The following is a 23746-nucleotide window of genomic DNA, read 5'->3' on the forward strand; positions in this document are numbered from 1 at the left end:
GAGGGTCCAAGAGACAATGGGGAACAGGAGTTTATAATTATGAGTTGGCAACTGTGACCAAGATAAATGACTATTTGGTCTGCTGGAACCCTTAGGGCAGGGGACCTTCATGCCATCTGGTTCCGGGTGGAGATGCTCCTGAAGACATGAGTCTCAGGGTCCCCCAGAGAAGCACACTGTATTGTTCTCTTCCTAATGAGCAAGTGGATGTTCATTTCCACAAACCAGCAACTAGTATGGTGCATGCCTGCAGTGCGCCAAGCGTCTGTTCTACTATCTGGTATTCACAGTAGCCCTATGAGATGAGAACCAGTATCTCCATTTTCTCCATGAGGAAACTGAGGTAGAGAGGTTGCGTTTACACAGTCACACATCAAACCTACACACGGCTCTTTGCCCTGGGAATCTACTGTACCCAGGTGAGGATCTGGAGTTTTCAAGACTTCTATTGTCTTCTGCACCCATGTCCAGAAGTGATGGACAGGCTATGGAAATCAAAGACTCCAGAAGAATTCAGAGATGAAGAGGGTCGCCCACTGCTCCACTGGTGCCTCAGGACAGTCTCCTGGGCAGAGAACTCTTCAAACCACCTTCCCACCTTTAGAGGGGAAAGCAGGCCCCAGGGGAGGCCAGCCTTGGTGATGGCTATGCAGTGGTGCACAGCTGGGTTTCCCTGTCTCCTTCTGCCCAGGGGCCACAGGCATCCTTCTACCTGTTTATCTTGTCCCCCCCCCCTCCCCCGCACCTCTCTGAGAGGTCAGGGGTCTGTCTTGCCAGTCCTTGGTGCTTATGAGGGCCTGGCCTGCGGGAGATGCTCAGTCAATATTTGCTCAGAGAATGAAGGACCACGGTGCATCCGTTCTGCTGTTGTCTGGGCCCCACAAGGATGGCATGTGGTTAGGTTTCCATCTGAGAGGTCTAATAGGGGAGGGTCTGGGAGGGGTGGAAGGTTTCCTCTAGCAGATACACTGTGATGTCCCACTAAACCAGCCACCCCATGACCCTATCCAAGAGGAAGGACAGGATCTGGGGTAAATGAAGCATTTCTCTACTTGGGAGTGTAGGAGCACAAGGAGAGGCCAGGTCAGAGAGTGTGGTGGGGTATTGGCACTGAAAGGTGGTTGGCTCCGGTTCTGGGGTCTGGGGTCCAGGGTCTCTGGTTGCACTGGTTGAGGACGTGAAAGATAGCGATTGGGATCCAGGACCAGGTTTGGGCTGCAGCTGGACTTGGGGGGTCTGGAGAGTTTGGTTGCGTAGAGAGCAGCTCTCTCGGAAGGAGGTCTGGGCAAGAGGTGAGGGTGGACAGCTGGAGCTCTGGCTCCGGGGTGGGCGTGGCTGCCCCCGGCCTTCGGGTGGGTTGGTCCGGAGCCCTGCAGGGGGGTGTCCCAGCATTGACCGCCTGGGCGGTGCGGGGGGCGGAAGGGCGAGCGCTGACGGGGTCTGGCGGAGAGGGAGCGGGCGGCGCTGGGGGTGGAGCCGGGACCGCAGCGCCCGCCACCCGCCGCCCGCTTGCTGGCTGTACGCTGAAGCCGCCACCGCTGCTCTCGGATCTGGGACGCGAGGCTGGCGTTCCGTGAGGCTCCGGCGCCTGCAGCTGCTGCCCTGCTCCAGAGCCCCGGGCTGCAGCGCTCGGGGTCCGGGTCCTTGTGCCCCTCTGTCCCCCGATCTCTCTCCCTGCCGGGAAAAAGACACCGTGCTGCTCCTGCAACCCAGGGCTCGCGCCCCTGGGCTATGGAGAGCGGCCCGTGAGGGGTGCGCGTAGGCGGAGGAGGAGGAGAGGGAGGAGGGAGGCCAAGGAGGAGGGCGCGCGACCAGGATGATGCCGCCGCCGCCGCCACCCTCCGGCCCCGGGCGAGCCTGACTCTAGACCCGAGGATGGAGCCGGCGCTGGGCTCTGCAGCGGTTCCTGGAGCGCCCCGGACCAGGTACCGGCCGGGCCCCGCGGGCCCCGGGGCGGGCAGAACTCCGCCGCAGCAGCCAGGAGGGGCGCGGGCGCGGTGGGAGACGCCCCTCGGCTCGGGGCCGGTGGCTCCTGGCGGTGTGCGGAGGCGGAGGCGGGGGACCGCAGCTTGCCGGGCGCAGGAAGGGGCTGGCCAGGCTAGTGGCCCGGGAGCGCCAGCACTCCTCGCCCCCATCTGGGGGAGGGCAGCAAACTTGGGACGCGGTGGCCCCTGGCTCTCCTGCTGCTGAGCGCACTCGGGAGGCTGCTCTGGGCTCACCATCCTGCATGACTCGGGCTGCCAAGGCTACCAAGGCTTCTAGAGACCCCGAGGTCCCCATGCCAGCTCTAACTTTGCTAACCAGGGCTGCACCCGGAGGAGGCGGGGGTGCCCGGCCTTCTAGTTTCAGTCCTGTACCCGGCACCCACCATGCTGTGAAGAGATGGGCCCTTAGAGGACCCTGGCCGTCTGATGGTGCAGACACCCCCTCCCCCCAGGAGAGGCCAGAACCACCCTGGCTCCTCTTAAAGTAGGATGGGGATGGCCAGCTCCTCCCAGGCACCAGGGAGGGATTCAGTGCTTTCCTCTGCTGTAACAGTCTACAGAGGCTGTGGTGCTATGGGCTAAAAGGCCAAGCCACCCGAGGAAGGTTAAGACCACAGGTCCTCCTAAGGGTGGCACCTTGGCTTGGCCTGATTTCAGGTCCCTCACCATGTTACCGCTTCCTACTCCAGGCCTATCCTTTCCCAGGATTAGGTTCCCAGGTCTAGCTTCCTAATGGACTTACCAACTGCTCTGAAGCAGAAGGCCCCTGGGCATGCCTGCTTCTGAGTTCCAGGTGCCAGGATGGGTTGGCTGATGACAGAGAGATTGAGACTGGGACAGAGGAGGGGCATGTCCAAAGACAAGAATTTGGCTTAGTGTCTTCTGGGGCAGAGGGGCAGAGAGGACCTGGGTTGGTGGCAGAGGAAGGTACTCTGGATGGTAAAGGAGCTGCTCCGGCAAGCTCTAAGTACCTGTAGATGTTAGATGCAAGTAGATGGAGGCTTACAGACCACAGCTACTTTTCCAGGCTCCTTGAGCCCTTAGGTGGGGCTGGATTGTCTCTCAGAGTCCTTACTAGGCAGGCAGTTTCCAGGCTCCAGCCCCCAGCAACCCCCCACACTTCTAGGCATCAGGATGACCCTGTTTTCTTTTTCAAAGTGCTTTCACCGGCATGACTCATACTCTGGATTCACCAGGGAGATATCAAGCTTCCTACCTATTCCATTCCCTCACCCTCTGGGGTCTTTAGGGAGCTGCTGGGGAAAACAGGGGGCAGATTTGGTCTTGGGCTTTGGACCCCTGTGAGAACCTGGCACTCATTGCCTGCTGTGGTCCCTGATCCTGGTGGGTGAGTGGCTCAAGGCCAGGTCAGGGCACAGTGTTGGAGGGGAAGGAAGGGGTTTTTAAGTGAGAGGAAGCCTTTGCTGAGTATCCTCCCAATACTGCTGGGGCTTTGAGATCACACCCCCTCTTCCCCTCTCTTCACACCCAGCCTTCTCATCTCAAAGCAGACCCTCCTCACATGCTCAAAATCCAAATTTCCCTCTTTGCTGAATAGTTTCCATGACTTGGGTTGGCAGTTTCCTCTTGAACATCCTAAGCTAGCTGGCTTCCCTCTGCCCTGGCCCCCATGCCACCTCTGACTTGTGCAGGCTCCCAATCAGAGGAGGTGTATAGATCCTCTGTATCCTCTCCTGAAGGTCCTAGCTCCAATGGGAGAGTGGTGTTGAGGATTAGTACAGGGCATGGGTCAGGCTGCACTGGAGGATGAGTGCATCCTTGTTCAGCTGAGTCTGCAGGAGCCCTGGGTGCCAGGCTCGAAGTAGGGCCTGCTTTGTGTACCCTCCCAGGTCTCTCTCGCCCACCTGCTGCCCCCTACCCTTGCACACTGGGTGTCTTGCACTGGTGTGAGGAAGGAGCATTTGATAGTCATAATCTGGTTCAGAGAACGTCCCGAAGCCCTGAGTCACTGTATGGTTTCCATGGAAACAGACTTGTTCAGAGGACTCAGTGTAGCGAGGCGATGGGGGGAGGATGGAAAACATATAGTAAAATCAGGCTCCACAAGTGTGGTGGAGTTGGACCAACTCTCTTCAGTGGGAAGACTGATGGGCAAGGCTCTGGCCTTCCCAGAGGAGGTGTTGCCTCTCCCTGCTCACTAGGGATCCCCTTGGGGACTGCTCAGCAGGCAGGTTGCTGCTGTCCCTGTGACCTTCTGGCTCAAGCTCCTGGTGACCTCTCAATGCCTCAGTTTCCTTCTCTGTAAAATGAGGGTCATAGTACCGCCTACCTCCTAGGCTCTTGAAGGTCAAAGTCATTAATGTGGAATGCACTTAGAACACCACTGTAGTAAGAAGTACTGGGTGAGTGTCAAGGTTACTGACCTAGCTGCAAGGGGCTCACCTGGCTCCTTCCCAAGTCCCAGCAGGTAGTCTGACATCTGCCCAACTTGGGAAGAGTGGCCTTCTGCAGCCCTGGCACCCCTGCTGAGAACCAGCCATGCGTTTCTTCTCATAGAGTATTTATTTGGATTGTTTGGAGTCTAGTCTGGTGCTTTCCAGCCTGGCTTGTATAGAGCCCAGGAGCCTTGTGGGAAAAAACCTCCAAGTCCATGTAGTCCTTGCTGCAACATTCTGGGTGAGGATTGGTTGCCAATCCCCTTGGGGCTAGGGCAGAGAGGGGGCCCTAAAGTAGACAGAAGGGCTCAGAGTAAAACAGACCCTCTTTCCCAATCCTGGGGAGCCTGATCATTTAGTCCCTGAGGATGAGGCCTCCTGAACACAGCCCTCAGGTTGGAACCTATCCATTTGGCCCTGAGAATCAGGTCTCTTGAAGACAGTCCTCAGGTTGGGGCCTCCATTGTTCATGTGCTCCTAGGGTATGTCCTGCAGTATCGGTAGGCATGGGTGCCACCTCATGGGGCAGGGAGAGGCCTGTCTAAGAGGAAGATTCTGCAAGGCTCAGGAAGATTCTGGGAGCCAGTGACACCCAGGCAGTCTCCTCACTAGATCCTCTCTAGTTACAGCATGGTTTTCAGACTCCGCCTTCTATAAGGCGACTTCAACCCCAGAGTCCCTAAACTTTCTCCATCCATCACTACCAACCACAAGGGCCGGTCCTGTTTTATAGATGCCAAAAATGAGATTCCTGAGGTTTTTCTGTTCGGTCTCTCCCAGTTGCAGGGCAGCCCTGAAGACACCCATCTCTCTTCCTCCAGCTCTCTAAAAAGCTCAGCCAATGCCCAGCAGCCCCCCACCGCCCACCCCCGACATGTCCCTGCCAGCTAGCCGAGTCCTAGCAAGGTTCTCTGACCTGGGTCTCTCTGGACCACTTTGCTGTCCTCATTGGTGTTCACAACACCTTCCAATTTAATATCCTCTGCAAATTTCATTAACGGACTGTTTACTCCCTCTCCCAGGATCGTTAATGAAGATGTTAGATAAGATGTAGCCAGGCACAGGCCAAGCAGCCCTGCCCCCACTCCTGTCCCCACTTCCAGACTCTGCCTTCCAGCTCTCCCCACTGGCCTTGCCTCCTCCTTCCAGAACTCTTGGGACTTGCCCCCTCCTGCCTTTAGGCCCCATGACAAGTGCTGAGGGCCAAGTCTGTTTGAATTAATTTTGTAAGATTACTCGAGGCACTGTATCAAATGCTTTGCTAAAAATCAAGATATATTACCCTGCCTGCGTTTCCTTCATCTACCAGTCTTGTAATTCTATCAAGAAAGCTATCAAGTTTGTCAGGCATGATTTGTTCTTTATAAATCCCCATGGTGCCGCGTGGGGCACAAGGTTCCCGCGTTTTCTAAATGTTTAGAGATTCTCTCTTTGTGTTTGCTCCTTGATTAGAGTTGGAAGGCAGTGGGCTGGGAATTGCCAGCAGCACCATCTCCTTTTCGGGGATGGGGAGGATGGTGCGGCCCTATCCCTTCTCAGGACTCTCTGGGGTGCCATCAAGTTGCTTGGGACTCTTGCATCCCTGAATTGTGCCGAGCACCCCAGGCTGGGCACTGAAGGAGGGGCCCCTGGGGCTGTCCTTCAAGGATTCTTCGGGGCAGAGGAAATGACAGGTCTGTACCACTGACATTCTGAAGATAGCACTAATTGAGTGATTGCTGCACACCCATCTCTGTGCTGAGGGCTCCCTGTACTTTATCTTGTTTGAGTCCTGTGAGCTGGGTGTGCCTCTGCTCCCTGTGTGCCAGGCTCAGAGGGGGCTCAGGTTTCCTGGGACTGCAGGTCTGGCTTCTGCCCTCCTACGAGGTCCTGGACCCTGGATCTGCAGGGTTGGGAGAGCTAAATGAGGTCCAGACATTGCAGGAGGTTGGGGGAAGGAAAGGAAGGCTGCAGGTAGGCACAGAAGATGGAGGGTCTCCCACTCCACACCCTGCTTCTGGAAGTCAGTTCTCACCCTGCTGCATCTAAGCTGTGTCAGCCAGTCAACTAACCTTTCCATTTTTAAAATTACATAGTATTTTATTTAATTACATATGTATATTCTGTGTGTGGATGTATGTGGATGCTTGCATGCCACAATATGTGTATGGAGGTTAGAGGATAACTTATGGGAGTTTGTTCTCTCTACCAATGGGTCCCTGGGGATGGAACTCAGGTCATCAGACTTGGCAGTAGGCACCTTTAACCAGTGAGCCATCTCACTGGCCCATTACCTGACCTGAGTCTCACCTGTGAAGTGGACACAGCTGGGCCTGTACACTGGGCCTACAGAGGGTCCCCTTGAGAGAGGATCATTTGTGGTAGCCACATCGTGATGCTAGGCTCTGGGGAGCAGTTGCAATACTCCTGGCTTAGGGGGATCCCTGTTGATATTGGCCAGAGATGCTCATCCCATTGGTCAGGAGTCCCAATGGATAGAGTATGACTCTCCCTAACTCAGAAGACAGGAGTGATAGGTGAGCATGCAGACAGCCTGGTACAGGCATATCCTCTGTGCCAGCTATGGTACAAGGTCTAGGGCTAGAGAACCAGGCGGCCGCATCTGGGCCTGGAGCCTAAACCATGTGTCAAGGTCCATATTGTTTTAGGCCTAATGGTTGTAAACTCATTCTCTAGTGTCCTCTGGCTGCAGAGGATTGGGTCATTCCTGGGGTCCTTGGTCATACCCCCCGCAAAGCCTTCCGGAGCCCTGAGTGAGGTGTAGAGGGTGACAGAACCACACCCATTTGTGAGCATCTTCTTTCATGTCATTCAACAGGGAAGGGTGAACCCTGGCAAGCAGTGAGATGGCCTATATAGATGCCCATATCAAAGGAACCTTCAGGAAAGGCCCCAAGCAGCTCTAGCACTAATGTATCTGGGGTGGCCCCCTCAGCCTGGGTGCTCCCTGCCTCTGCCCTCTGGTTGCCCAGTGCCAGGTGTGGTGTGTCCTGGAGTTTAAGCTCTGTGGTTATGGCCAGGGCTTGCAGTCCTCACAGCTGAGTGGGTATACCTGGCCTTACTGCAGACTAACTGCTCCAGCTTGGACTGGCTCCCACTTGCCTGAACCTTTCTACTCATCTGGCAGAACAGCCCTGTGTGGGATCCAGATCCATGATCATCTCTTTGGTTTGGCTTTATCCCACCTAAGTCTCAGGCTCAGGTGAGCCTTGGTGCCCCTTCCCTGCCCATGGTTTATGCCCTCAGGGCAGGTGGGCCTCATGCAGGTGGCTAGAACTCTGGGAGACAGGGTTCCTGGGACAGGAGGACCTTCTTCAGCTGCCAGAACAGCTGTGGGTGCTCAAGCTCCTGTTGATATTTTCTCATCCTTGAAGCTGGGAGGATGACCAAAGCTCTAGCCAAACAGGGGGTGGAGCCTTGGTACTATTCCGACTGGCTTTGGCTGCACTGGGGGAGGGGGCAGGAAACCCAGGGCCTTCCGCCTAGTTCTGGGGGAGCAGAGTCCCGCCCTTCACAGGCTGGTTTGGCTGAGACAGGGGCCCGCCTTCTGACTCATCCCTCCCCAGGATCCTGCACACTAGGCCCTTGTACCCAGTGCAGGAGGGCAGCCACTCTCCTGGCAGCGGGGAGGACTTTGTTCCTAGGACACTGGGCATAGGACAGAGAGGTAACTCCCTCAGCAGCTGAGGTTCCTGCAGGCTAGACAGTGGTGGTGGTGGGTCTACAGCTATACGTTTGTGGTGCATCCATGGAAGGCTGCATGCAGCGAGTCCTTTAGCACCTGTGATTGTTTCCAGACCAGGATTCATTAAGGCCTAGGGGAACCCTCAAATTCATACCCATGGAGGCTCATTTACGAATCTTGCCTGTACCCAGTGCTGTGCTGAGCTGTCCATATCCACGGCTTCTGTCTGTGATGGCTTCTCCCATTTCACACCTCAAAGCAACAGGCTGAGCATTTGGCTCAAGGCTTCTGAGCCATCAGGCAGCTGGCATGGGGTTCCCACCCAGCGTCTCCATTCAGGGCCTTCCTCCAGTACCTGTGGAAACTTTACAAGGTGGATTGAGCAGCCAGGGGTATCTTCAGAGCCATCACCCATGGACACTGGAGTGTCCTGCTTAGAGACAACCATCATACAGGCAGCGCTGCCTATGGTGGAATGATGGTGGACCAGTGAGTGACTGTCCATGTGGTTGTCATGGGAACCCTGGCCATGAGACCTGCCCTCCTTGGGGATACATGACAAAGGTTCTGCCTATGGGGCCCAAAAACTCTAGGTAGACACAAATACCATGCTGTGTCAAGCAGATCCTGTGGGAAGGACCTGTAGACTTTACCAATGATAAAGTGGAGGTGTGCGTGGCCCCAAGGGGGATTCCTCTGCCTCTAGTGAGCCCTGGGCTGGTCACTGTCCCCAGAAGGTCATGCTGGCTGAGCTGTGTGCTGCCCATCCTGAAGGATGCTTTAGCACACAGCCCCCATGGAATTTGTCATTGGCTGTTATTAGGTATGGGTTCTTAGGGCTCGTGGTAGTGTGTGGCTTCAGATACCTCTTGAGAGATCTTGTGATCAAGACATCTATTATCGGGATATCTTTTGATTACATTCTTTAACTTTTATCTCATGGATCCTCTGAAACATGTAAATGAGCTATTTTCCTTTTCCCATTGACTACTAGGAAGCTCTGATCCATACAAGTCATTTGGCATTTATAACTGACCTGGCTCCCGTATTTTTTAAACTTTCATATTCTTGTTTTCCTCTTGCCTTGTTTTTATCACCTCATTTTTCTTGGGAGGGAAAAAAATGCTTGCTCTTTTGCTTTTTAGCCTTAACTAAACAAACACCTATGGTGGATCAGGGCTGGCTACTACAGACCCAGGGTTTAAACATATCTGTCTCGAAGTTCCCATCCAGCCAACTCCTTCCCTGCCCAGTTCCCCTCTCTCCTGCTGGGATTCCTGACACCCCAGAGCCTTGGAACCCCTCTGCCATGACTTTGACCATACAGCATATACTCACATTCATTTTTCTCTTCTTGCCTTCCCCAGCCTCCGCTTTGGCTTTTATAAAAGTGTTTTAGGGAGAAAAGTCTGGAAAAGAAGTCAAGTCTCTAAGTTTAGCTTCAACGGCTCCCAGCAGCCCTCAGGTAGACCCTGCTTGTTGCTTTTCCTGCCCTGCCTCAGCAGCTTCTAGTCAGCTACTGTCCCTAGTGCCCACCAGAATTCTTGACTATAAGGCAAGGCAGAAGCTTTGACCAGGTGTGATGAAAAGTTGGAGGGGGGGAGGTGGGAGGAAGGCTGGCAGGCAGGGTCCTGGGGACAGGGAAGGAAGCACCAGTGCTAAGGTGAGGTGGTGTTAGGACTGGTTTTCAGTGCCCCATCTCATCTTCAGCCACTGCTCCAGCTCTTCCATGGGGATGAGGTCACCATGTCCACAAAGAAGATGAACTCAAAGCTTGGTGTAAACTGTGTTCTCTGTCTCCCAGGCTCTTGCCCCTCCCCTCCCCTCGGGGAACTAAACTTGACTTGATTTTAGGGATGGTTTATGCAGTAAGTGCATATCCTCCTTTGAGAGTCCCTCAACAGACACATAGACAGACACTTGTGTTTTGTGGCTTTCTTGACTCGGTGTTTTTGGCTCACTTCTGTGAGCCTTCTCCACTTTATCAGTTAAAAAGACAACCCCAGGTTGGAAATGTCAGTATTGAGAGGGTCCAACCCATGAGAAGGAGAGGAGTAGCCTGTGCGCTGACTTCAGGAGGTCAAAATTCCATGTGTAAAACGGCACAGATGGCATTTTCTGGGAAGAGGGACTGTGTTTCTAAGAGGCACGTGGGCCAGGAGAGGTGAACAACCACACTGTAGTTGCCTGAGGTGCCTGTAGGGCGGGAAGAGGGACGTGGTCAAGGACACATCCTGTGGGTCCTTGGGCCCCATGGGGGCAGTCTGTGGTCAGACTGGAGGTGGCAAGGGTGAAGGAGGCAGAGTTTCTGATTTTTCTGGAAAGTGACTTGAGTTTTCCCACGGTTCACAGAAAATTCCCTCTGCTGTGATTGTAACATAGAGTGGGGGGTCCCTCCTGAAGTAGTGAGTCCCTTGTCACTGGTTCTATGAAAACCATAGGCACAGAGAGGTCGGGGACCAGGCCCACTGCCACTCAGGGACAGGCAGAGGCTGTGGGTCACTCCTTATGGTGACACGGGTTCACATTCTCCTAGCAGCAAGCAGGAATGCAGAGAGACCAGGGGAGAAGCCAGGCTGTCTGTTGCTGCTTGCCTCCTGCTGTGGGGCTAAGGAAGAGGGCTCCACGGAGCAGAAGCAAGCCTGAGTGAGGACACCATCATCAGACCTCCCACCTGGCTACACGCTGTGGCCTCCCTTTAGGCCAGAATTCCCAACATCACAAAAAGAGCTAGAAGGTGGCAGTTCCAAGCCTGGCCACTAGAGGGAAGAAGACAAACCATCCTGAAACCCAGCACAAAAAGTTCAGGCAGGGAGGGGGGTCTGAAATAGGGGTGGTGAGCAGAGCCCTACAGAGGTCTTTCTCTGTCAGAGCAGACTCTGAGGGTGCAGGGTGAGTAGTTCTGAGGTGTTTCCTCAAGAGAAAAAGAGACATTAATGAGAATACCAACCATTTGGCAGGTGAGAAAACAGGCCCAGAGAGATGAGGAAATCTAGCCAAGGTCCCACAGCACGTAAATAGCTGTGCTAGGGTCCATAGGGCTGGTGCCAGAAGTCACTCATCAACCATGAGGCACAGTTCTGTCCACTGCTGTGGTTACATCCCCTCTTTATAGTTGGGGAAATGGGGATTAGAGGCAGCAGGTGCGTACCCAGCGGGTGCGCACTGCAGACTGATACACAGACCGGGGAACTTGAGCTTTACCTGCAAATTAGAGTTTTCTAGTATAGCATTCTTCTCCACTTGTATCCTGGCCCTGGCACTCGAGTCTGAGCCTTGTCTTGGATGGTCACTAGTCTGCTTCCCAATAGGAAGGTCCGATTCTGGCCTCTTGTGTCCAAGATTTTGACCAAGAAGGGAGGCCATGTTAGAAACTTCTGTAAGCCCAGGAAGGGGCCTGGGCCTTACAGTCTGGCTTGGAGGACCAGGGGATTCAGGAGTCTCTTGCAGTAGCCAAGGCTTCCCCAGGAACAACAGGACCTGGCGCTGGGGCCTCTGGTTTCCAGGGCAGATGCTGCCAGCATACCAAGGACCCTTGGCCAGCTCTGAGCCTGGCTCTTCCAGGCTGGCAGGAGAGCAAGGCAGTTCCAGGAGGGTCTGAAGTCCTCCTTCCTGTTCTCATGCCCTGGCTGTGCCCTCCTTGGGAGGTGGGCACATGGCCCTCAGCTGGACCTCAAACTGGCCTCCACAGTGCCCAGGCTTGCAAAGTGGACTCTCCCATCTTAGGGAGTGATGTCATTGAGTGTAGCCTCAGCTCCTAGACCTGGTCTATGTCTCTCCAGGTAGAGAGGTGGGGAAGAAATTTGAACAGACCCCCCTCCCGGGAAAGATGCAAGGCTCTCTTCTCAAGGCTCTCTTCTCAAACCCAATCTGTATCTGTCTTTGGAACTGGAATTGTAGAGTTAGGGGCAGATGCTAAGGATTTGTTACCTATCTTTGTGGAAACCAAAGGGGATGGAGTATGGAAGGAATCAGAGCAGATCGAGTAAATGGATCTGAACATGGATTTCAGATCATAAAGCCTGGGCTGAGATCCTGGTCTGCTCATTCCTGGGACGTGAATTTGAGAAAGCTATTGTACTTTAAGGTGCATCAGCTTCTTTCTCTGTCAAATGGGCTGCAATGATGTTGCCCTCATAGGCTTGAGGTGACAATGGACAGTGAGGGCAGGACACCTGCCTGGGGGTAGAGCACTTACATGGGAGGACTGGGAGTACTCCTGAGTGCTGACTTTCCTTGGTATCTTCCCTGTAGTTCCTGGATAGTGCCTGCTGGCCTGGATCACTGGTAGATGCCTGTGAAGAAATGCAGTGGTGTCACAACTGAAGAGAGGGCCCTTGGCTACTAAGAATGATGACCTGCCCATCATTGCTTGTGTGCCCTGCCTATTTGCTCCTGGAAGGACACTTATGTTTGCCTTGGGGCACTTGGCCCAAGTGGGCCTGCACTTGTCAGGGGCCCAGGATTCAAGCAGAGAGGGTTTGCCCTCAGCTCCTCCACCACCCCATGGCAATGTTCTTTGCCAGGATGGGATGGGTATATTCCGGATTGAAGCTTTTCCCTAATTACTATCACTTGGTGGCTGGTACCAAGTCCTCATGTGGTAAATGGTATTTATTTTATTTTATTTTATTATTTTATTTTACTATTTTTATTTTATGTGTATGAGTGTTATGCCTGCATGTGGGTAAATGCACCCATGTCGTGCAATGCCCACAGAGGACAGAAGAGGCTGTCGGATCTCCTGGAACTGGAGTTATGGACAGTTGTTAGCTGCCATGTGGGTGCTGGGATTCAGACCCAGGTCTTCTGCAAGAACAGTCAGTGTCCTTAATCGCTGAGCCATCTCTCTAGCCCTTAATGAGATTTCTTAAAAGCAGGCCTTGGCTTTTATTTACAGACTTAGTTTTAGAGCTGGAAATCACTTTATGAGTTTAGTAATTTTTAGCCTGTTGTTCAACAGAAAGCTAATGCTAGGTAAGGAAGCATTTTCAGTGGCTGGGAATGTTCACGTCACTGCTCCTGGAACTAGAGCGGACTCTGATACCCAGAACTACCGCCTTTCCCCATTTTGTCAGCAGAGTTTAGAATTACTCGTTTGTTTAGCCATGTTGGATTTCCCACATCAGCCATGTCTTTCAAACAACATTTCTAAATGAAGCCTGTGGATGGCATCTGTGCGGCACAGATGGAAAGTAATGTAGAAATAGTGCACATACACACGTGTGCTGCATGCAGTGTGTGGGACGCTCATATCTTCCTTAAGATACGTAGTGGAGATGGATCTCCTGGAACTGGAGTTATGGACAGTTGTTAGCTGCCATGTGGGTGCTGGGATTCAGACTCGAGTCTTCTACAAGAACAGTGTTCTTAACCACTGAGCCATTTCTCTATCCCTGGTGTTTCACATTTAAAATTAAAATGGGACTCCCAGGCCCAGAGCCTTAGCAGGCCATGGCCATCTTGGCCCAGGCTCTGTGCCTGTCCCTGGGTGAACAGGTCCTTCTGTAGGACACTGAGCCCATAATGAAGGGATCAGACTGATGGCCTGCCTTTGATGCATACAGTCTCAGGCCTCTGCTATCGCCTGTTTGTCACTCCTATTGCCTTAGTCTCTGAGCCTCAGTTTCCCCATTTGAGCAATGGGAATGAGGCCCTCCTAGAGCAATCTGTAAAGAGTGACATGGTACCTGAAGTGGCTAGGCAACTCTGTTCCCTCGGGAGTCCACTTACCTGTTTTCCAAAAGAGTCAGGACACTTAGCAGACTGTAGGAAGAATGTGAATGAAGGATCCAAGTTCACCCATCAGCCACAAGCCAATGACTAAACAGACCAGATGGCAAAGGAAACCATGCATTGCAAGTCTCAGAATTCATCGATTTACCCCCTTCTATTCTGGTCCCTCACACTGATTCATGAATGGGCTAGGGCTATGAATTGGATGCATGTTTGAAAGCCAAGTACACTTAAGCTACAGGAACAGGAGTCAAGCCCTGGAGGGAAAGTGTATAGGCTCTAGATGGGGGTTAAAGAAGGCCATGAGCCTGCGCAGATGCTTCTGGGTTCCTCTTGTGCCTTGGGCTGCTATTGGTTTATGCAGCAAACCAGCTCATTCTGGTAAAAGGCTTAGAAGGGTGGAAGCGCTTAGTAAATGCTAACTGAAATCTCTGGTCTTGGAGTTTTACTGGAACTTGGTAAAATGTGCTTCTGGCTTTCAGGTAACTATTGCTTATATCCTGTGGTTTGGAAGAAGAATCCCTGTCCCTGGCTGTCTCTTTGGAGCTACCCTTTCGACCTGGAGGCTTGGGGTGACCCCCTACTCCCCTAATCACCGAACCAGTTGAATTCTAAAAGGTCAGGCTTGTTTCCATTCATTTCAAATTCAGAACCCGTTTGGGCTTGGTGCCCCTAACATCTGGGTACACATGCTAGGCAGCTCTGCCCACAGGGGCTCTGGTATGGGCAGAGGGACCATGGCTTGTTGGGAAGGCTGGGGTAGGTGGATGATTGAAGTGGGATGCAGGGGTCAGGGATGGCATTGGGTCAGCTGAGGCCCCTAGTCAGTTATAAATCTGTGAAGCAGGCAGGGCCTTTGCTGCCTATCCTGGGGGCAGACTGAGGGGAACAGAGAAAAAGGAGAGAGGGGCACAGGGAGCCCAAGCCCAACCTCACAAGCCCTGTCCTCCCTTGTCTCTGCAGCCTGCTGGCTACCAACTGAGGCATAGGCTCTGACCACTGGACTGCCTGTCCAGGCTAGGTCTGAGCACTGGCAGCCAAGTCTCTCCAGCGTGGAGCCCCTTTTTGGTAAGTGTTGAGCTCTCCAACATTTGCTCTGTGGGTAGCCCTAGTAGTCTCTTAGGGCCTGATGGCTGAGCCAGCATCCTTTGGTGCCAGTTGCAAGATGTTGCTCTGATCCATGGCATGCGTTTCCCTCTCCTGCTTTCCTGTGGCTCCTACCCATCTCCCCTTCTGTGGACCAAAGGACCAGAGGACTGGTTTGGAGGAGCCAGGGCTTCCCTTCCTGGGCAGTATGCATCTCTGCTCCATAGCCAGAAGCAAGCCCTAAATCCTGGGCAAGAGTACTTCTCAGCAGCCCCTGGACCCTGCCCTTGGTCCTGGCCCATTAACTTACTAGGGAAATCCAAGCTTAGGATAGGAGACCCCTGAAGCCATCTGTAAGTTAGATCTTAGGGTGCTTAGCTCCCCTGAAGCTCCCAGTGGACTCCCAGAGAACAGCAAAGTCTAGTGTAGGCTTCTTAGGCTTTGGGGCTGTGTGTGTGAGCACTGGGTAGGAGGCAGGTATTTTCTGGGGTCCTCTGGAGACTCCTGAGTGCCCGAGGCACCTGGTATGTTGCATGTCTTCTGCCTACAGACCCTGTGCCTTGGCGCAGCAGCCCCATGCCGGTGCCCAGCCATGCAATGTTCCTGGAAGGCCGTCCTCCTCCTCGCCCTGGCCTCCATCGCCATTCAGTACACGGCCATTCGCACATTCACTGCCAAGTCCTTCCACACCTGCCCGGGGCTGGCCGACGCAGGGCTGGCTGAGCGTCTCTGCGAGGAGAGCCCCACCTTCACCTACAACGTCTCTCGAAAGACCCACATCCTCATCCTGGCCACCACACGCAGCGGCTCATCCTTTGTGGGCCAGCTCTTCAATCAGCACCTGGATGTCTTCTACCTGTTTGAGCCCCTCTACCACGTCCAGAACACACTCATCCCCCGCTTCACCCAGGGCAAGAGCCCTGCGGACCGCAGGGTCATGCTGGGCGCCAGCCGTGACCTCCTGCGGAGCCTGTATGACTGTGACTTGTTCTTCTTAGAGAACTACATCAAGCCGCCCCCGGTCAACCACACCACAGACAGGGTCTTCCGCCGAGGTGCCAGCAGGGTCCTCTGCTCCCGTCCAGTGTGCGACCCTCCGGGGTCCCCCGACCTGGTCCTGGAGGAGGGCGACTGTGTGCGCAAGTGCGGCCTCCTGAACCTGACCGTGGCGGCAGAGGCCTGCCGCGAGCGCAACCACGTGGCCATCAAGACTGTGCGTGTGCCGGAGGTGAACGACTTGAGAGCTCTGGTTGAAGACCCCAGGCTGAACCTCAAGGTCATCCAACTAGTCCGAGATCCGCGTGGCATCCTGGCCTCCCGGAGCGAAACCTTCCGGGACACGTACCGACTCTGGCGCCTTTGGTACGGCACTGGGAGGAAGCCCTACAACCTGGATGTGACGCAGCTGACCACAGTGTGCGAGGACTTCTCCAACTCTGTGTCCACCGGCCTCATGCGGCCCTCGTGGCTCAAGGGCAAGTACATGCTGGTGCGCTACGAGGACCTGGCCAGGAACCCCATGAAGAAGACAGAGGAGATCTACGGCTTCCTGGGCATCCCTCTGGATGGTCACGTGGCCCGCTGGATCCAGAACAACACACGTGGCGACCCCACCTTGGGCAAGCACAAATATGGCACCGTGCGCAACTCCGCAGCCACTGCTGAGAAGTGGCGCTTCCGTCTCTCCTATGACATTGTGGCCTTCGCCCAGAACGCCTGCCAGCAGGTACTGGCCCAGCTGGGCTACAAGATGGCCACCTCGGAGGAGGAGCTGAAGAACCCAGCCATCAGCCTGGTGGAGGAACGCGACTTCCGCCCTTTCTTGTGACCCGGGCAAGTGGTGGGGGTGGGAGGCAGGTGGCGTTGGTTTTGCCAGCGAGGACCCAATGTGGACCATTTTTAACTGTTGCCTTATCTCCCCCTCCTTCTCCCACCCTGTCTGTGTGTCCTTCCCACCCCCTTCCTACCCCACCCTCTCCTGCCTCTTTTTTGTCCCTGAAATTTGCACTACGTCTGGGGAGTTGGGGAATCATTGGGTCAGAGGGCACGTGATGTGGTGTGCGCCCCCAACCCCACCCCATTCAGGCGCACGGACGGATGTTGGGTCTCTCGGTGGACGGGGACGATGTTTACAGGCACCCCAGTCACATTCATACACGCACAGGGGAGAGGCGTCCCCAGCACATAACTTCTCCAGCTTTTTGAATGGATGAGTGGTCGGGGGTACTGTAGTTTTTGCACTTTCTCAAGGTAAGAGGATATAAACAAAGGGGCCACCTCTTCCTGAAAGAGGTCTGTCCCTGCCCCATCTCTGCGCCTTGCCCTAGTCTCCCACTCCCTCCGTTGAAGCAGAGGACCTACCCCTCCTGCCCACCCTTGCCTGGTGGTGAGCAGGTTTTTACTGTGAGGTGAACGTGAAATTTCTTCTTTTTTTCCCCCCTGATCTGTGATGATTTTGTTTGTCTGAGTCTTGTGGACGCCCCTGGACCAGTGATGACTGTTGAATCTTAGGTGTTTCTGATTGATCTTAGGGTCCCTTCTGTAATATTTCTTTGTGCCAAAAAAAAGACAAAAAAAATGAATCAGTTTGCTAACTGAACATTGAAATGCTTTATTTGTGTTTTCTGTAAATAAAAGTGTGCAATAATGAGTGTGATTGTGGGGTGTTGTGAATGGCTGAGAACAGGCCTCCTTGGGCTCTGGGTGTTCCTGGCTTTGGGGAGAGGTGGGAATGAAAGGACAAGTCTGCCTTTCAGAATTCATGTATTTTAAAAATAGAGTATCTTTTATTTATTCTTTGGCAATTTCATGCTTGTAAACAACTCCTCTTGCTCATATGTCCCAATTCCCTCCTCCCACCCCGGGATCCTCTACCTTTCAGAACCCTGATCACTCTTTGTGCTGGCTTGGGCTTTCATTTATGCACCCTTTTTATTAGTGGAGAGGGGCTGTCTTATGGCCAGGGTGATCAAAGCATTTAATAAACACTATGGCTTTCAGATTTGGATTCAGAGTGGGCTGAGGTGAGGTTGAGGTCCTGAGACCCTGTCCTATGCCAGATGTGGGAACAGGGTGGCTGAGGAGAGGGGACATCCCAAGAGGAGTGGCTCAGGGTAGGGACTGCTTACTAACCAGCCTGGAAGCATCAGTGTCTTAGCTTCTTGGGCAGGCTTCTTGGGGTGCATGCAGGTGGACTATTTGCTGCACTTACCTCTCCCCATCTTTGGTGAGCTAGTACCTCCTTCTAAGAAGCTTCCTTGATTCTAATCCTAAGAAAACAATTGACATTGGGGTGACTGGAGCTCACAGTTTTTTTGACTGGGTCCTTGGAGATGGTACCCAGGGCTCCTGGCCTGTTGAAAGAGTTCCAGAGTTTGTTCACTCTTGGGCTACATGATGTGACCAGTCAGGTGTGGTTTATTTAGCAAGAGCACATGCCTTAAAAGGAGATAAATCAAGGTGGACCAGTTTCTTTTCAGATTTTAAATTGGTAAAACATACATAAAATGTACTGCCTTCACTGTTTTTAAGTGTGCATCTCATTAAACATATTCCCAGCATGGCAGCATCACCACCTTCCATCTCTCTAGCTCTTTTCATCTTGTAGAGCAACCCATTCCACTCTCCTCCACGGCTCCTAGCAACCATCCCACTTTTTGTCTATATCATTTCGACTACTGAGATAGTTACCATATGTAAGTGGAATCATGTGATGTTGACCTTTGGGGTCTGGCTCATTTCACTAAGTGTAATGTCAAGGATCATCTGTGTTCTACAATATGTCAGGATATCCTTCCTTTCTAAGGACAAGTAATATTCCAATATATATATATATATATATATATATATATATATATCACATTTTGCTTATCTTCAGTGGGCACTTGGGCTGTTGCCATGTTTCAACTACTTTGCACAATGTTATGAACAGAGGGTAAAAATATTTCTTTAAGATGCTGCTCAGTATTTCAGGGCATATACTCAGGAAAATTTCTGGATCACCTGGCAATTCTTTTTTTATTCTCTTAAGATCTGCCATGCTGTTTTCTATCATGGCTGTATTGTTTTATTATTATTTTTGCGTGTGTGCGTGTGTGCACTTGTGTGTGATGTGTGTGTAGTGAATGCAAACATGCATATGTGAGTGTGTATACCTCTGTGTCCATCTGAAGGGAGACCAGAGGAGGAGGTTGGAAGTTCCCTCTATCACTCTTCACCTTTTTCCTTTGATGCAGGGTCTCTCCCTGTACTTGGAGCTCATAGTTGACAGCAAGCCACAGCAACCATCTTGTCTTTGTGCACTGCAGAGCCGGGGGTGAGACCACACCTGACTTGTTATGTGGATGTTGGCATCTGAACTCCCGTCTTCCTGCTTGAGCAGCAAGAGATCTTGACCACTGAACCATCTCTGCAGCCCCTGTACTAATTTATATTGCTCCAGTGTACAGTTTCCGTATCTCCACATCCTTATCAACTCTTCCCCTCCCTTTCTGTCCTCCTTTCCTGAGTAGCCAACCTAATGTGTGTGAGGTGACAAGCTAAGCTGTTTTCTTCCATTTTCATTCAGTAAGCATAAGCTATTCAAGTCTGGAATGGTATCCTAGGGTACGTGTTCAGATATCAGAGGCCCTGGATCTTTGTGTTGAGCTTCTTCGAAGACATTCTTGGTTATAATCATCTGATGGCATCCCAGACACTGAGAAGAAGAAACAGGAAAGGAAGATACACTTCTGCTTGTGCGAGCACAGTTCTAGAGTTACAGCCATCCCTTCCACTCAGGTCTCATTGCCTACAACAAAGCTTCCCAAGGCTTTCAGAGAAAGCTGCTTGCTGATGGAGGCAATCCGTTATGAATGTATTCATTCATGTGTTTCTGGCTCTTCCCTATGCAAGTTCTGGGGTTGTGAGTGTTCCTTCGAAAACCACCACCTAGTGGAAGCAGACAGGCAGAAAAATGACCATAGTATAGATGGTCCACAGGTTGTGCCACAAGGGCAGGCCTGGGCCCCATACCAACTTGATCTTTGAAATCCCAAGTTTGCTGTGATGACCACAGACTTGTCCCTCGGCCTCAAGATCTCATTCTTTGTTCCCTAGTCTTGGAACTTACAGAAGTCAGGGCCCCTTTATGGTGGTGCTGCCTAAATTGAGTCTTGGGGAGAGAGGAATTGGTCTTTCACAGAAAAAGGAAAATGCTGCTCCCAGCTCGGGGAGAAGCACGCACCATGGCGTGGATGGGAGGTCTAGGGTGTCTGTGCTGGCCATGCAGAAAGGATGTGTGAGGTAGACTAACTCACCCTCACCTTCTCAAGCTTGCAAATTTAGCCAGTGTACCAAGAATGTTTGACTTCCAAGTGATTTTTCTTCCAGATAGGGTCTCATGTAGCCTAGGCTGGCCTCAAACTCCTTCTGTAGCCAAGAGTGACCTTGAACTTCTGATCCTCTCACATCTGGTTTATATGTTTCTGGGAGTTAAACCAAGGGCTTGGTGTGTGCTCTGACAGCTGAACTATATCCACAGCCTTACAATGGACTTAAACATCTTATATATGCCAGTTACAGGCCCTTATAGCACCCACGTCAAACCCATGTCACAGAAATGGGAGAGCATTCCTGGACTTAGGAGAAGCCTAGACTCTCATGCTGGTCTCTGCAGCCCTGTGTGCTCCAGCTTCATCCCACGCCCTGTTTTCTTTACCCTTTACTCAGTCTCCATATTTATTCCAGCCCTTGAACACACTGATGTAGACTTGTACAGCATTCAGTTTGCTTATGCCTCCCTGTACCCATGCTGGGGAGCAGCGTCCTCCCACACCCACTTCAGACTGAGCCCTGTGCAACTTGCTGGAGAATGAAAAGCCACAAGCTGGAGAGCCCAGGAGCCCTTAGCTAATGCCAGCCACAGTCTGGCCTGGATAGTTAAGAGAGATGCCTGGCTGAGCCCAGCCATATTTCTGACCTTCAACATAGGACTAAAAGCATCACTGTTGTCTTAAGCCACAGAGTTTTGGAGTGACTTGTTACATAGCAAAAGCTGACTGACATATCTTTTTCTGTTCTGTGCTGGAATCTTTACAGAGTGTTCTTTGTGCCTGGACTGCTGTTCCTCCTCTCTTCTTTGGTTAATGCCTGTTTACTCTTTGGATCTCAATTATCAACATCTCCGTGGTTTTACCGGGTTGGTTCATCTGTTTTGATCATGGGCCCTTATACAGCTGATTCTGTGTCTTATATATGCCAGTTACAGGCCCTTATAGCACCATGTACATCTCTTTTATTGGGTTTACTGCAGTCGTAATCACACCTTTTACAACAGGATCCCGCACACAATAGGTGTCCAGTAAACACTGGTTGACTGAGTACAAGAATTAATAATGGCTGATAAAAGAGCTGGCTTGTCTGGGGTCTTTGCCTGGAGTGGTCAGGGCCTCTCAAGAGACCCGGGGCAGCTAGTGTCCTCACAGGGTGTTTCCAACAGGTTCTAGGATGCTGGACTGAGTTTTATTCCAAGAATCTACATCCTTCCCCTCATCCAAGTCAGCATGTCAACATCACCATTCCTGTTTCCTTTTGATGTCGTCACCTACCATGTTGCCTTTTGTCTTATGCAGAGCTGACACTCTGAAGGAGAATAACAGTGAATGCCACGTGTCCTGGACTTACAAAGCATTCTCTCCTCTTAGTCAGCTTTCTTCAGTGGCGGCTTCCTGCTGACCGAGTAGGTCCCTTTTTCTGGCCAGGAAATGGTGGTCACAGTCCCACGTAGGCAGGACTGGCCCTTAACCTATGTCTCTGTGTCTTTTTAGCTTAGATCCCGAAGCATGCAGGAGTCACTTCCTCATCCCCACACCCACGGTTGTGCTCACACTGTGGGGTCAGCATCCTCTGCATCCTGTGTTTTCTTGAAACACATACTTCCTCTGTTTGTGTGTTCCCACCTGCTCACCTTGCCCCTCTCCTTGCCAGCCACAAACACAGTTGCTTGGGATCCTGAGGAGCTCAACAGGGACCCTACTTCCTACCATTGCAGAAGGTATTGTCCAAGCACAAACCTGCCTCCTGGGCTCGCTCATCCCCTCTGCAGGAAAAACACACACTGGGGAAGAATCTGTCTAAGTCTGAATACCTTTCCTGGTTGGAGAATTGCAGATGTGAGATAAGCACCTTCCTGCATCCAGAGAGAAAGCTGACAAGTACCAGTGTCTCTAGGGGCTGCAGACTAGGTCAGTTAGAACCAAGTCCTCATGGGCAAGAAGCCAGGGTCAGGACTCACCAGAAGTCCAGCTGCAGCCATTGCTGCGTGGTCACTGCAGTGCTTTGTACCTGTGTGTGCATGCATCAGGAACTCATTCTGCACTGAGGGACTGGGTGCCCAGGATCCTGCAACCTGCTCCCCAGGGTGCTGAGAGGAAAATTGCCAAGGTTTCCCAGGGTTGCATGAAAGCACTAAGTCTGCCAGCCTGCCTGCCCCTCCTCACGCATGCTCCTTCTTGGAGTGGCCCCCATACTAAGGACCTGTGATTGAATTTGGGTCTTAATCCTCTTGGGGACCATTATGACAAAAAGCATGACTCTATTTCTGTAGAGTCAAATTTGTGTCACCAAATGCCTTTTAGTGTGGGTTCATCTGTTGGAGCCTGGTCAACCGACCAGGAGTCCCACCCTTAAATGCGACTGACTCACTCTCCCAGGGGAGTGCAGATAGGGGAAGGGATCTAAATATGATCAAGATATACTGTATGAAGTTTGCAAAAATTTAATTTAAAAAGTTGTTTAATAATAAAATAAACCTGTAAAAAAGAAATGTATGTGTATATAACCCTCTGAGTTATGTTTATGGTTTTACTGTGCCCAATAAAACTCTGTTTCAGTGGCTAAGATCCAAAAAGATAAGCAAGAATCCATGCTGGTGAGGATGTGGGGAACTCTGATCCACTGATGGTGGGAATGCAAACTGGTGCAGCCCCTGTGGAAATAAGTGTGGGAATTTCTCAAAAAGCTAGAATTGATCTACCATATGATCCAACCATACATTTTGGGGGATATACTCAAAAATTCTAAATCCTCCTACAAAGATACTTATTCATATTTGTCATTGACTTTTTCACAATAGCCAGAAAAAGGAAATGAACTAGATGTCCATTAACTAATGAATGGACAGTGGAAGTATGTTATATTTACATAGTGGAATATTGTTCAGCTATCAAAAAATGAAATTATAAAATTCATGGGTAAGTGGATGGAACTGTAAACAATTATCCTGAGTGAGGTAACCCAGATCCAGGAACGCCAACATCACATGTTCTCTCTCATAACTGGATGCTAGCTTTGAATTCTTAGATATACATGTTTTAATTGGAAAGTCTAGAGAAGTCAGGAAACAAATAGTTAAGGGGAGGGGGGCTTCATGGGAATAGAGACAGAATGTAGTTATATTAATGGGGAAAGATGAATAACTAGATTAGGAAAAGTTAATTGGGGTGGGGAATGAGAGGGTAGGACAGAGGAGAGAGTGTGGGAAAGGATAAGCAGCACTAAAGGTCTTTAGGAAAAACCACATGGAAACCTACCACTATAGAAGCTTCTTAAAGTACACACATACACATTGTAAAAGATTTAAAGGCATTATAAAGGGGATATTGCTTCTTCTAGATGCCATAGGCTAACAATGTAAATTTTCAATGCCAGGGATGGCCTCCCTCTTTTTCCTTTTTTTCATATTATTTTTATTTTTACTTTTAAAGAAATTTATGTGTATGTGTGTATTGCCTGCATGTAGTCCACCTGTGTCGTGCAGTGCCCATGGAGGACAGAAGAGGCTGTCAGATTCTCTGGAACTGGAATTATGGACAGTTGTT

The 23746-nt window shown here is 51.7% G+C and overlaps 1 protein-coding gene across 3 annotated transcripts; it reads left to right on the forward strand.

Moving 5' to 3' along the window:
- Positions 1-1459: 1459 nt before the first annotated feature.
- Chst1 (carbohydrate sulfotransferase 1) lies at positions 1460-17538 on the forward strand. Of its 3 annotated transcripts, none has more exons than XM_029557147.1 (5): positions 1460-1925; positions 12321-12676; positions 14285-14420; positions 14766-14870; positions 15439-17538. In XM_029557147.1, exon 5 carries the CDS (start codon positions 15481-15483, stop codon positions 16714-16716), a length of 1236 nt encoding a protein of 411 aa, XP_029413007.1. In that variant the 5' UTR covers positions 1460-1925; positions 12321-12676; positions 14285-14420; positions 14766-14870; positions 15439-15480; the 3' UTR covers positions 16717-17538. The 3 variants fall into 3 exon arrangements, with proteins under 3 accessions (XP_029413007.1, XP_029413006.1, XP_008853252.1); XM_029557146.1 differs by having other exon boundaries at positions 12321-12669; XM_008855030.2 differs by lacking the exon at positions 12321-12676.
- Positions 17539-23746: the final 6208 nt, after the last annotated feature.

This window comes from Nannospalax galili, unplaced genomic scaffold, assembly GCF_000622305.1.
Source record: "Nannospalax galili isolate Female #2095 unplaced genomic scaffold, S.galili_v1.0 scaffold1287, whole genome shotgun sequence".
Lineage (NCBI taxonomy): Eukaryota > Metazoa > Chordata > Mammalia > Rodentia > Spalacidae > Nannospalax > Nannospalax galili.